This window comes from Rhea pennata, chromosome 11, assembly GCF_028389875.1.
Source record: "Rhea pennata isolate bPtePen1 chromosome 11, bPtePen1.pri, whole genome shotgun sequence".
NCBI lineage: Eukaryota > Metazoa > Chordata > Aves > Rheiformes > Rheidae > Rhea > Rhea pennata.
In genome coordinates, this window is record NC_084673.1 from 23,934,332 (window position 1) to 23,946,855 (window position 12,524).

General features: G+C 48.1%; 1 protein-coding gene across 2 annotated transcripts; it reads left to right on the forward strand.

The window, feature by feature from the left end:
• Positions 1-371: 371 nt before the first annotated feature.
• Positions 372-9,114, forward strand: SLC25A14 (solute carrier family 25 member 14). Of its 2 annotated transcripts, XR_009959553.1 has the most exons (10): positions 372-482; positions 560-707; positions 818-912; positions 2,538-2,623; positions 3,387-3,482; positions 5,694-5,818; positions 6,961-7,096; positions 7,720-7,800; positions 8,637-8,779; positions 8,906-9,114. XR_009959553.1 is itself a non-coding variant. In XM_062584431.1 (9 exons), exons 1-9 carry the CDS (start codon positions 419-421, stop codon positions 8,676-8,678), a joined length of 873 nt encoding a protein of 290 aa, XP_062440415.1. In that variant the 5' UTR covers positions 372-418; the 3' UTR covers positions 8,679-9,114. The 2 variants fall into 2 exon arrangements, 1 of the variants encoding a protein (XP_062440415.1); XM_062584431.1 differs by having other exon boundaries at positions 8,637-9,114.
• Positions 9,115-12,524: the final 3,410 nt, after the last annotated feature.

Here is a 12,524-nt window from a genome sequence, read left to right on the forward strand (position 1 = left end):
TCAAGATCCCCATGGTGCATAGATAGGAAATAGTAGGGTTTCAAGTAGTTGCTTAGCTGCAATGCTTCAAGGGCAGGATGCGAGGTGCTTCATCTGCTGAGTGTACCAGAGCCAGTGCCTGGAAGATGCTGGACAGGGCTGAAGGCTGAGAATGAAGAACTTCAGTGGGGTTGGCGTGAAGAAGAGGAGGGGGCAGGGATCGAGGGGCAGGCTGCTATCGGGGCCTCAAGATCTTGCAAGTGAGGCGCGGGTGCGGCTGCCGGCTGAGCGGCGGAGAGGGGTCGCATGCGGCCGCCGCCCGCAGGACCGGGGCCGGGCGCGCGTCACGCGGGGGCGGCCCCGGCTCGAGCGCTTCCGCTTCCGGCGGGGCGGAGGCAGGTGTCCCGGCTCGGTGCGCCGTCGCCCGCTCCGCCATGCCATGTCCGCGCTGAACTGGAAACCCTTCGTGTACGGCGGGCTCGCCTCCATCGTGGCCGAGTTCGGTGAGGCGCGGCGCGGCGCGGCGGGGCGCCCGCTCTACCACGCCGCGGCGCGCCGCTCACGGCCGCTCTCCCCGCAGGCACGTTCCCCGTGGACCTCACCAAGACTCGGCTGCAGGTGCAGGGCCAGGGCGCGGACGCGCGCTTCCGCGAGGTGCGCTACCGCGGCATGTTCCACGCGCTCTTCCGCATCTGCCGGGAGGAGGGCGGCCGCGCCCTGTACTCGGGGTAAGCGCTGCCCACCCCCTCCGCACCGCCCATCCGCGGGCAGCCGCCGCGCCGGCACCGGGCCGGCGGCGGCACCGGGCCCAGCCGCGTCCCCTTTGTTCACCGCTCAGGATCGCCCCGGCCTTGCTCAGACAGGCGTCCTACGGCACCATAAAGATCGGCATCTACCAGAGTCTGAAGCGGCTCTTCGTCGATCGCCTGGAAGGTCAGTGTCAGCGGACGCGGCGGTGCAGCGCAGCATGCCGGAGGCGCCGCTTGAGGCCTTGCGCACTCTCTGCTGCGTGGTCTCGCTCGTTCCCTTCCTTGTCCTTTGCAGCCACAGATTCCCCAAGAAACTGAGCGTTTCTCTCCCCTCCCCGGTTCTGCTAAGCCTTTTTATTTGTGTGATAATAGTGGCACTAGGTTTCAGTATAGGAGCTCGCTGGGCTTGGTGCTGCTCACAGTCATGGAGCGATGCCTAGCCAAGCACCTCCCCTTCTAAACTGATCTTTCCTCTCACTAGCCTTGATCCGTGGCTTATCAGAGCCAGAAAAGCTATTGTCAACTCAGGCTTGTCTGTCCTTCCTAATTAGCCTCAGGAAAGATACCATGTCCCAGCTGTGTTTCCTGGACATCCCTGTGTTACTTGGATTGAAAGCTGCAGTAGCAAACATCACCCTTCTCCCTGCTGGAGCCTTTGAGTCCTTGTACCCTCACACAGCAGCTGTGATTTGTAGAGAAATTACAGTGTGCAACTCCTTAGCTTTTGCTCCAGCCCCTTAGATGGGATACCACGAATGCTCCTGACCTCTACGCCTCTGGTGAGGAAAGCCTCTGCCACTTCTATCTAGATAGCAGGGTGCTAAGAGTCTGGTATGTGTTCACTGAAGGAGTACCAAGCACTGGACACGCAGATAAGGTTTAATCCCTGGTCTGGCACAAGTGAATGTTGTCGTGACGTTACGGTCTGGGAAAGGGAGGTGAGGGAGGCTCGGCTCATTCGGCAGGCCAGTGAGAGGACCAGGATTACAGCACTGTAGGGCTTTTTCCTTGGGTTGCTCTACTTTTGAGTAACATCCTTCCCTGTGCTTGGTTCTGTGACATGTATGCTGGACTGCACATCTCTTCCCCGCGTGGTGCAGCCCCATTTCCAGTTGTGAGTACTGTTGTCTGAATGTTTGTCTCCCTACAGGCCTGGGGCAGCCAGTGGCCTGGTCTCCTCTGGGAAGTGCTGTGGTCAGTACCAGCAAAGGGCCATGCCTTTTTCCGATATAACCATCGCTCTAATACTGGGCCTGGAAGTCTTGGAGATTGCCTCCCTCCTCTCCACCCGGAACTAATTGCATCTTTCTAACTTTTGCCTGGGTTACCTGCTCTCTGTTTTCTCAAGTTGGCTGCACATTCAAAGTGCAGCCAGCTGCGGCTCCAGAACAAAACTTTTGGGCATTAGGTTACCTCAAGAAGCATTTAGTTGTCCCCCTCTGTCCTCCCTTTATCTTGCCCTGACTACACCATGATCAGGGGACACTGAAATCTCAGATAATTGTGGAAAATTTTCCTATATAGTAATCTTTTTCTTGCTCAATCAGCTAGACTCATCATCAATCAGACTTGCTTCTCTCTGAAAGTGTTGAATGTTTCAGCTGCTACTTTCCACCTCTGGCAGCGGAGGCAGTTATGGGGATAGATCTGCCAACAGCTGAGGGTAGTTGATTGGTCTCTGCTCTTGTAACTTCACCATTTGATTTGGTAGCTAAACTTTTCTGTTCTTCCCGGAGCTTCTTGCTTGTTCAGTACAGTCTCTGCACCTTCTCTTAAGATATTTAGGATCTGATCTTTTCTTGATTGCAGATGAAACGCTACTAATCAATGTGATCTGTGGAGTGGTTTCAGGGGTGATCTCCTCCGCACTTGCCAATCCAACAGATGTGCTGAAGGTAAGACACGTATGTGGCCAGAGACAGCTCACTGCCACCTTTGTTTTGTCATGTTGAAGCTGCTGCTTTATAATGAAGATGGATCTCTTCCAGCTGCAGTGAGATGCTCTCCAAGCCACTGTTGCATTGGTTCTGTTAATTTGGGCTTCTTGCGAATGAGAACAGAGGTCCAGAACAGAAACCATTTTTTAAAAAATGCAGCTCTTAAAGATCAGGAAACTGCTTATGGTGAGGAGTGGAGGTTGTGTTATCCTAAAAATGAGTAAAGCAAATGGTGTGGTAGCCAGGCATTCAGCAGATCTAAGTTCCTTTCCCTGCAACCACTATGCTTCATTTGGCTGATAAAGTTCAATCCTACCAATTCCGTGGAGTGACCAGAGTTCAGTGGGAACTGCTGGATCCCCTCCATTCCCTACTGCTAGGTCACTGAGGTCGAGAAACTCTGCTCTGAGCAGAGATAGTCTAGAGAACTTTCCTGCACTTTTTCCTGTTTAGATCTGCCTTCTGGGACTGTGTTCAAGGTGGAAAGATCTTGCCTGTCACTTCTCTGCATTGTCCGAGTTTTGCATTGCATTTCCACCCTGCCACAGTCCCTGCTCCTCGCCTGCTGTTATCACCTGACACTCGATTTCTAGTGAAAAGGCATACAGGTAGCATGTCTGCTCTGAGTTGCTGCCTTCTACGAGGAAGTCCATTGAGCTGGTACCTTTGCCATCCTGGGCAGGCCCGGATGCCATCCTGCTGACTCTTGCATTTGTTTCAGATTCGAATGCAGGCTCAAGGCAGTTTATTCCAGGGTGGCATGATTGGCAGCTTCATCGATATCTATCAGCAGGAGGGTACCCGAGGCCTCTGGAGGGTGAGTTGCTGGAAATCTTCTCTCTAGTAGCAGAAGTGAAGGCTTTCTCAGCTTGTTTGCTCCTCACCATCAAGTGTCCTTAGGCCCTGGTGCAGTATTTGCAGAGGATTTTGGCCCAAGAGTAGTAACAAATTTCTGGTTCTAGTCGCTGGCCAAACAGAAACACATGTATGATGGAGATTGGATCTGTGCTACAGCAACACCAAGGCTTGGCCAGGCAGGCCTGTTTCCCGGGACTGAGGATGGTGTGCCTCAAGTTTCAAATAGATGAGTCTCCCTTGATCGGACCAATATTTGGGCTTAGGTGAGCATTACTGGGCTGGATCCTCCTTGTGCTCTGCTCTGGGGATGATGCTGTGCCTAGCATGCCTTGGAGTCAATTAGCAGTGTGTACGCAGTGCACTGCTGCATGCAGTGAGTGGGACAATTTCCCTATCTCTGAATATGAGCAGCTGAGCACCTCCTCACATGGAGGAGGAATTCTAAATAACTTGGAGTGCAAAAGACATAGAGTAACTTTCTGAAGTTCACAAAATCACAGAATCAATAAGGTTGGAAGGGACCTCTGGATATCTTCTAGTCCAACCTCACTGCTCAAGCAGGGTCACCTAGAGCATGTTCCCTCAAACCTATCTTGCGTCCCAACCTACCCACTGTCATAGTCCTCTGAAACTTGTCATCTGTGTATATAAAGAGTATGACCAAGTGTTGGGCCTTGGGGAAGCTGGTGATATAAGACTCTTGGGCTCAAAGATGAGAGCTAAGCTCAGGCCTTACTGTTTGGATTTTAGCAGTGGTTCTTCGGCTTTATGTTAAGGAATCTCACTCTGTCCTTGCAAAGCAGTCTGTTAACTCAGCTACTTAGCCCTCTGTCTAGAAGCGAGCTCAAGTACAGGAGTTCCAAAATCAGAGTGCTTTTCTACAAAAGCAACAGCCATATTTCTCTCGTATGGCCAGGGAAGTCCTCTACAGGAAAATAGGTTTTGGAATGAACTGCCTGGGAAGAGGAGGAAAGAGAGAAGAGAGGTCAGTCCACTGCTAATTTTGACTTAGCAGTTACTCTGAGATTATTCCTGTTCTCTAAACAAATCCGTGCAAGAGGGGAAGCAAGAACAGAAAAGAAGTGAAATCATCTGTGTTAGTGATGTGTACTGCAGGCAGGGTGCAGTACACAGAAACATCAGTTTCAAGGTGGTTTCTAGTGATCAAGCTAGTCCAGTTACTCACTGGTCTGGGACAACCACTAGGTAGAGGTCTCCTAACTCCAGTATTCCCTCAGGCTGAGGCAGAGCTGTTTTTGCTATCCTGACATCTCACCAATTTTAGCAGTTATCCAGTGGGGACGAGCTGATGTTTGAACTGGCTGTGCCAGGATTTTGTTAGACAGAAACCCAAAAGGAGACTGTCAAATGCTGTAGTAGCTCGGCAGGATGGAAACAGGAGGAGCTGTAAACCTGAAAAGTAGTTTTACTTCTTACAATTGCTTAGGTTTTGTGTGATGAGAAAGCTGGATGTCCTGGTGGGTTAGCTCACAATCTGGCTGCGTTGATGTGTTGCTCCTAGTTGCAGTGACTGGAGAGTTCTCCCATGACAATGTGGGATTCCTGGAATTACTCGGATGGTGTTACAGTTGCTGTGCCATGGGTCCAACTCAGCATCGCCTTTGTGTTCTTCTTGCCCTGTGTAGCTGGTTCTTCTTACTTGAGCTCATACTTTTTTCTTTCAGTTGTATAGCCAGATTTCAGATCAGTGTCCTGCCAGCAGCAATGCTTAACAGTACATGAAGAACTCCCAGATCACAAGCCTTGACAAAGCAGAGTCTGGCTGCTGTTGTGTAGCAAGGAGGATCTGGAGCTACATGTGGCTCCCTAGGTAGCTGCTGCTTTTGCTCTTGCGTTAATCTTCTCTGATGTTGAAATCAGTGGGCCCTGTTCAGCAGGGGAAGACCAGTGGATTGAAGCCTGATTCCTGTGTGCTGTTGGCTGGGAGGAAAATAGCATCGCATGGTTAATCTAGGTGGAGTAACACTGCCAGGGTGGAGGGTGAAGGAATCCTCCTTAGCTTTGCAGTAAAGTGGAAAGACAGTGAGCTGCTGTAACTGAAAAGCTGCAGCTGCAATACAGGGGCAGGAGGATGCAATGGAGAATGTCACAAAAGGCCCTTGAGAGACACCTGGGGAGAGATGCTGTAACTGATGTTTGTGCTTTACAGGGTGTTGTTCCAACGGCCCAGAGAGCTGCTATCGTGGTTGGAGTGGAACTGCCAGTCTATGACATCACCAAGAAACACTTAATTCTGTCGGGCCTGATGGGTGATACAGTCTTTGCCCACTTTGTGTAAGTATTTGCCATGGTTGCTGCACTCTCCAAGCTTAGCAGGGTTTGGGAAGCAATTGTTTAGCAGGGGAGTAAGGTGGAATTTTTGGTGAAACATTGGGCTCGTTCCTGATTATAGAGCAAGTGCTGTGGAGCTGCAGAGAGCAGGCTCAGTACTTACAAGGGATATGCTGTGTCAACTGGAACAACTCAAAATGCCCAGCAAGCACCCCCAGGGAGACTTCCCTGTAGAAGGCACCTGACAGAAAACTGGTGAAATGATACTGTAGTTTCAGCTCACTGATGTTACAGAAATGCTGGTCCCGACTGCTGTTGCTCCATATCTGTACCCTGGTATGAACAAGTTGGAGAGATGTGAGCAGCAGGAATGCCAATTGTGTGACTAACTGTAGCACCAGTTGAAAGAGCTGCTCCAGTCCTAGGTCCTCACCTCTACAGAAGTTTTCAGTTTGCAGCCATTGCTGCTTAGAGTTCTGTGGATGACTTTCAGAACTGACCTGGACAAGACCTTGAGCAATCTGATCTAGCTTTGAAGTCAGCCCTGCTCAGAGCAGGAGTTGGGTTAGAGATCTTTCAGAATCCCTTTTCATGTACATCTCCTGTTATTCTTCTGGCAGATGCTTTAGCTGGAGGTGCTGCAGTACATCAGCTGGGTTTGCCTGCTGTGGGCTGAAGGTGATGAACACTAGACTGTACTCACAGGGAGAAGAGTAGCAGCTTCAGGGTTCTCTAACTGCCTTTAGTCTCTTCCCCTGCCCTGAAGCAGTGTTTGCTCTGGTGAGAAGAATGTGTGCTTCCAAGAGGCTGTCTTCAGGTCTGTGTCACCTTGACAGCACTGAGAGCCACTTGCCAGACTGCAGGCTGCTTCTCTGGAGACCCAGCAGTGAGCTCTGGCAAGGACCTTGATTAGGCAAAGCTGAATTGTTTCCCTTCTCTGAGCTCCCTGGGCTCTCACACTGGTGTGTGTCCTACCTCTGCCTGTTTCTGGATGCAGACAGACAGTGTAGTTTAAATTTCTTGCTAAAGACTTCATAAAATTCAGTGATAGACGCTCTTTGTACTTTTGTCAAGGCCTGTCTCCCATTCCGAACTTGAATGGCCATGTTCAGAGCAGCTCTTCTCTAACATTTTGGTGCATATAGTTCCAGTTTTACGTGTGGGCTGGCTGGTGCCATTGCCTCCAATCCTGTGGACGTGGTGCGAACACGGATGATGAACCAGCGGGCAATAGTGGGCAGCATGGAGCTCTATAAGGGCACTTTGGATGGTCTTGTGAAGGTAAGGAGGTGACAAAGGTGAGCAAATCCCTGTCTTTAGGAGCTTGGCCAGATTCTGGCTACATATACCACTGATCTTAGCAATTAGACGACCACAGAACATGCTCATCATTAAGTGTTTCAGACGAATCAGAGAAGGCCTAGAGCCGTTTTCCTAAGTCTAAGTTCACCAACACCTTGAGCATTCTTCCAATCTCACTTTATGGGAGAAAATTTTTAGAGATGCAGTTTGGTTATGTTCTTGGGCAAAGTGTCATTTGCAGCCTAATGCGTTGGAGAAGCACCCTAACACCACCTCTAGTGGCCTATCTGCTTGTTTCAGTAGCTTTAAAGACCTGTAATGTCACTCATGGCACTGAGGAGGTGGACAGAGCAGGGACCTGAAGTGATCTTACTGTGTAGCACAGCAGGGGACATGGAACTGTTTGGTGTTAAGGATATTGCACTTTGAAGGATGTTTACTGTGTGTGTCACGTTGCTTTCATCCTCAAAGCATGGACTTGCTACCCTACCGCTGTTGGTTTTCCTGCAGCAGAGATCTTCCCTGGGCCTGATGCTGTCTGCATTATGTGACTGTGCCTGAAGAGGTGTCTCATAATTGATCTGTCTCTTCTCTCCTCCCAGATGTGGAAGAGCGAGGGCTTCTTTGCGCTTTATAAAGGTTTCTGGCCCAACTGGCTTCGGCTTGGTCCGTGGAACATCATTGTATCCTTCAGAGTGCTACTGGGAGGTCAGGAGTATGGGGATGCAGGGGAAGACCAAACTATAAGGGAAGTGCAGAGCAGACCCCCTGACAGTGCACCTTTGACTCTGTTCATCACCTTATAGCCTATATCTTTTCTGTAGCAGTCCAAAGAAAACTGCCTGTCCTGCCTGGACAAACACAGGCTGTGGTGTGGCTGCAGTGATTAAAGTGCCACAAAAATGACACTGGTTGTAGTGCTGTTTCTAACAGCCAGCTCTGTGGGTGGCAAGCACAGGGACTTTCAGTGCAAGAGCACTGGAATCTTTTGTGAAGTGTGTGCTCTCAAACCCTTGGCTTGAGACTTTCCATTCAGCCTGAGCTCCTTGAGGTGCAGCAGTTTCTGGACTGCTTCTGGGACTGGGGAACATTCTTCTGCTCTGAGATGGGTGCTGGTCTGCTATGCAGGATCAGCGATGCTGTGTTGCTGCACTGGCTCCTTCTTTCCCTCTGGAAATTTGTATATAATTTACTTGAAATAAGTCACATCTTAGAAAGTACACACCTCGGGCTAAAGTTGGCTCTCTTTCTCAATGGTCTTGGTTGGCCTGGGCCTGCTTGTTTGTGGGTCAGTGTCTTCCCTCTCCTGGTAGTTCACCTTCCACAGCGCTCTCTTCCATCCATTCAAGTCATTTTACGTGGCCTGGAAGAGGGGCTTCCCTGTCTTGGCCTTCAGCTGTACTGCACTGATGCTTTCCATGCCTTGCCTCTGCTCATGAGCGTGGCCTGGCCAGGTGGGAAGGCCCAGTGCAGATGCCTGATATATTTGTCTGACCCAATTCCTTGACATTCCTGTCAGTTTTTTATCACCTATGAGCAGTTGAAGCGACTTCCATTTTGAGAGCTGGATTCATTCCATGAGGACCATCTTCAAGACTTGCAGCAGAGAGCTTTGCTGCTGCCTTCCTATTCATTTCACCATCTCCATGTTCTGGTGTTTTGGTACAAGTGCATCTGGACCCTCATTCCCCCAAATTGCATGGTCGCTGGAGCATGTTCTGGCTGAAGTAAAACTGGGAGGCTCAAGGCAGATGCTGCATGTATTTTTTTTTTTTTTTTTTGACACAGAGTCAAGTATTAACTGTACAAGTGTCTGGGCATGAAGCGGTATCTTCTGTGAAGATCTGTACGTTCCAGTGGCCTTTGGATGCAGCAGTGATTTGTTTGGCTCATGTGCATTTTTCTGCCGTGCCTGCAGGGTGAGGCTGGAGGTTGGACAGGGTGCTGTCATGTTTTCCTGCAGACATGTAATCTCATTAAATTATTTATTGACTGAATGGCATGAGTTTGTGTTTGTGCAGATTTACTGCAGGTGTAGTTCTCAGAGCAGATGGTGTGTCTGCCTTTGGAGAGAACAGAAGCATTTTTTTCAGGACATACATATCTTTTTTTTTTTTTTTCCCAAAGTATATGTTGGCTTTTTCTAATAATCTTTTTAAATAGGTCAAGGATTCATTATATTAGAAATATTTCTAAAACACAAGTTCATTGTTAGCATCAGAAAATTATGCTATACTGTCAGCTCTGTTTTGCAAAACCTCAGTCTGCCTTATGTGATTTACTTATGTTATTTTTAAGGCAATGCAGAACAATTTAAAAGTGAAATTAGATGTCCTGTTACTTTAAAATAGTGTCTGAAGCATGGCTAGTGCTAAACAGAACAGCAAGCAAGGTATTTATGATCATCATTTTCTGTTCTTTTAAATATATGGATGTGAAAGCAAACAGGTTTTATGTTCCTATTCTCTTTCACCTTTTTGGGCAGGTTGAATTTGGATGAAGGTCCTACGTGCTATACAGCAGTGCTTTCTATCTGGGAGTGCTGTAAGCTGAGATTCCATCCATGCAAATCAAACAAGGGACATTGAACCTAATTCAGCCCTGACAAATAAGATAATCCTTTTCTGTGGTTTTGCAAAGGCATCTTAATACTGTGTTAACTGTAAAAGGTAAAACTGGAGAAAGATGACTCCAATAAACTATGCAGGAGCAGAAGGAATAAAAAGGAGGAAAAAATTGTTTATAGGTCTTGCAGCAAAGAGGTATTCATATAGGAGCAGAGCTCATCAGCTGGGAGGGTCATTTTCAGAGTTAAACTATACTTAAAAGCTGCCAGAAACTGGAAGCAGATTAAAAGAAGTGGAAAAGGTTCATGTGCTCCCCTAGCTTTACTCTTGAAGAGAATTTCTAAAAATCAAAAATTAAATAAGGACTTCTGTATGGATGAATACAAGTCTATACAAGAAATTTATTTTAACTGCAGTAAAATCTTAAGTAAATTCTTCGGCCTTTCTTCAGTGTTGCCATAACATCAGCTCTGGAACAACATTCTGTTTGCAGCTCCATGGGGTATTGCTGCTGTTGTAATTTTTTTCGAGTGATCCTCCAACAAGTTTTCAGTATTAGCAGTTGCTATCCTGTTCATTTTCTTTAGACCGGTGCAATGAGCTCCTTTAGAAATATGTAAAGAATATCCCCGTGGCTATGTCATTCTTTGCACTTCTCAGCTGGAAAGCACTGAAGAGAGACTCTTTGCAGTGTTTCTTCAGCTTGATCAGCCCTGCTGAGATGGCTTTGGAGATGCTCCTTCCACTTGTCTGAGTTGTCCCCAGCCCCTGGAGACACTGCTTACCTGAGCTGTTGATTTAATTAGCTGTCATAAATGTCCATGTCCATCTGCCTTGCTTTGTCAACAGTAACCATGAGTAAATGTACCGCTGCTGGTACTGATGATCTCTGCATACGTGACGGTGAGGCAGAGGCTGGCTATGAGTGCTGCCTTACTTAGGCACAGCGCCAGGTGTTTTCTGAAGATGGTCATAAACCCCTTCATGCAGAAAACATCTTGCCTTTGCAGCCCTGGCAAGGGAGAAAAACAGAGTCACTTTTGGTTTCTCAGGTGATGAAAAATACAGTGTTTAGATAGGCGTTAAAACAAACAAACAAAAAATCCCCCGGTAAACTGCTTGTGCGAGGGGACAGCACTGTTAGAGATCTTGTATTTTCTAAGGAAGTTCTTTGCCTCAGAATGTCCTTCCTAGAAGCACTCCCTGAACACATTTATCTTATTTGCTTAAGCTTAGGTCTTCCTTTTCTAAAGCTTTTTTTAACTGTGCTGAGTAACATGTGAGAGCCTAAGTGAGCAGTATGTGTACTCAGTTCTGTTAAAGGTGTGTTGACGCAAATCCTGTTACTGCCCTGGGAACTGGGGGTGTCTGAGCTCTCCAGGGCCAGAGCTGCCCCGCAATCAGTGGAGTGGTATGTGTTAATGCCAACAGACACTACCCTCTTGCTGCCTTCATTGCTGCACCGTCTTGCAGGGTGCTGTGGCATTTTTTCAACCAAGGTGTGCCAATATGGATTTCATGCTGCTGCATGGCAAGGCAGAGATTTGGGTTAAAAGGTAAATGGAGTGGTGTTTTTAAACCAAGGGCTGAGCAAACTGCCTGGGGTGGGGGGCAAAGTTTTGTACTGAGCTATAACTGTCTTAGAAAACTCTTCTGTGTTCCCATTTAATTTCAGAACAGTGAATTAAGCAGCTTCATTCTACTTGAGAGATTTAAAGGATAAACCAAAAATCAGAGGGTGAGAGTCTCAGGATAAATATAGGTCTCATCCAAGATGGGCACTGGAAAGGACCTGTCTCCATGCATGGTCCCTGGTACATTATATTTAATGTTACGTGCTTCTTTGCATAGAATGCAGAAACCTGCCAGGAGAGAGTGTTTGGGACTGGTAGACAATAAAGGAATAAAAAGTGCTCGAAGAAGTAAAGACCACAGCAGAAAAGCTGAACATTGTCACTTGGAATAGCTCAGAGTGATTCCTCTGTTGGAGACTTTGGATAGGGTGGCATGGGAAACCAGTCTCGAGCTAAAACATTGGCAGAAGAGGCTAGGGGATGGGCTATTAATTGAACATGAGCAGAGGGCTGGACTGAGGTGACTCGAAATTGTCAGGGAACCTCAGGATTGAAATCGCCAAAGCTCCTGTTTGTAGTCTCTCATTTGAAGTTCCCCTCACATTAGGGAATGGAAAGAGTCAAAGGTGCAGACAGGGTTTGAAAGAGGTTTGGGGAAGTTCCAGCAAACTACCAGCTGTTGCCTGTGCCACACTGGTAGACACTATAACGAAGACTCAAGATGCAAAAGACTACGATATGTGCTGCAGGAACAATCAGCTGATGGAGGAGGAGGAATCCAGGCTCCAAATCTTCTGGGAGGCTTTTGAACCAGGAAGGTGGAGTGGATCAGCTATATCTGGATTTTCTGAAGATTTTGATCAAGTCCTTTACGAAAGCAATGAAAGAAACTAGGCTGATGCTGGATAAAAGGAAAATGCCTGTCAGGCTCCAATAAAGGTCATGATAGAAAGTATTCAAGGTTATAATAGGGAACGCTGGCAGCAACGAGCTGCAGAGGGGTATCGTGAAGAAAACATACCAAGTCATGTGAGGAGAAGGAAGCACTGCTGAGGTGGCTGTTGTGGTCTCTCAGAGGTAGAGATCTTATGCTGTGCTGCGAAAATGCCTGTTCAGTTCTGGCCAAGGGGGATGGAGAAGCCCCTGCAGGGTAGGCCAGTCCTGTGAGCTATGTGGCGCTGGATATGGAACCGGGCAAGGATGTGCTTCTGGGGGAGGCAGCACCTCTAGTTTACATTTGCGCTTTCTCCTCTAACTCTCCTACCA

What these genes read in the sequence shown, in the direction of transcription:
- SLC25A14 (XM_062584431.1), top strand. Translation starts at nt 419, where the DNA reads ATGTCCGCGCTGAACTGGAAACCCTTCGTGTACGGCGGGCTCGCCTCC. An exon ending in CTCCATCGTGGCCGAGTTCG is followed by an intron (nt 483 to 559) that starts GTGAGGCGCGGC and finishes CTCTCCCCGCAG; the next exon opens with GCACGTTCCCCGTGGACCTC. An exon ending in CTTCGTCGATCGCCTGGAAG is followed by an intron (nt 913 to 2,537) that starts GTCAGTGTCAGC and finishes TCTTGATTGCAG; the next exon opens with ATGAAACGCTACTAATCAAT.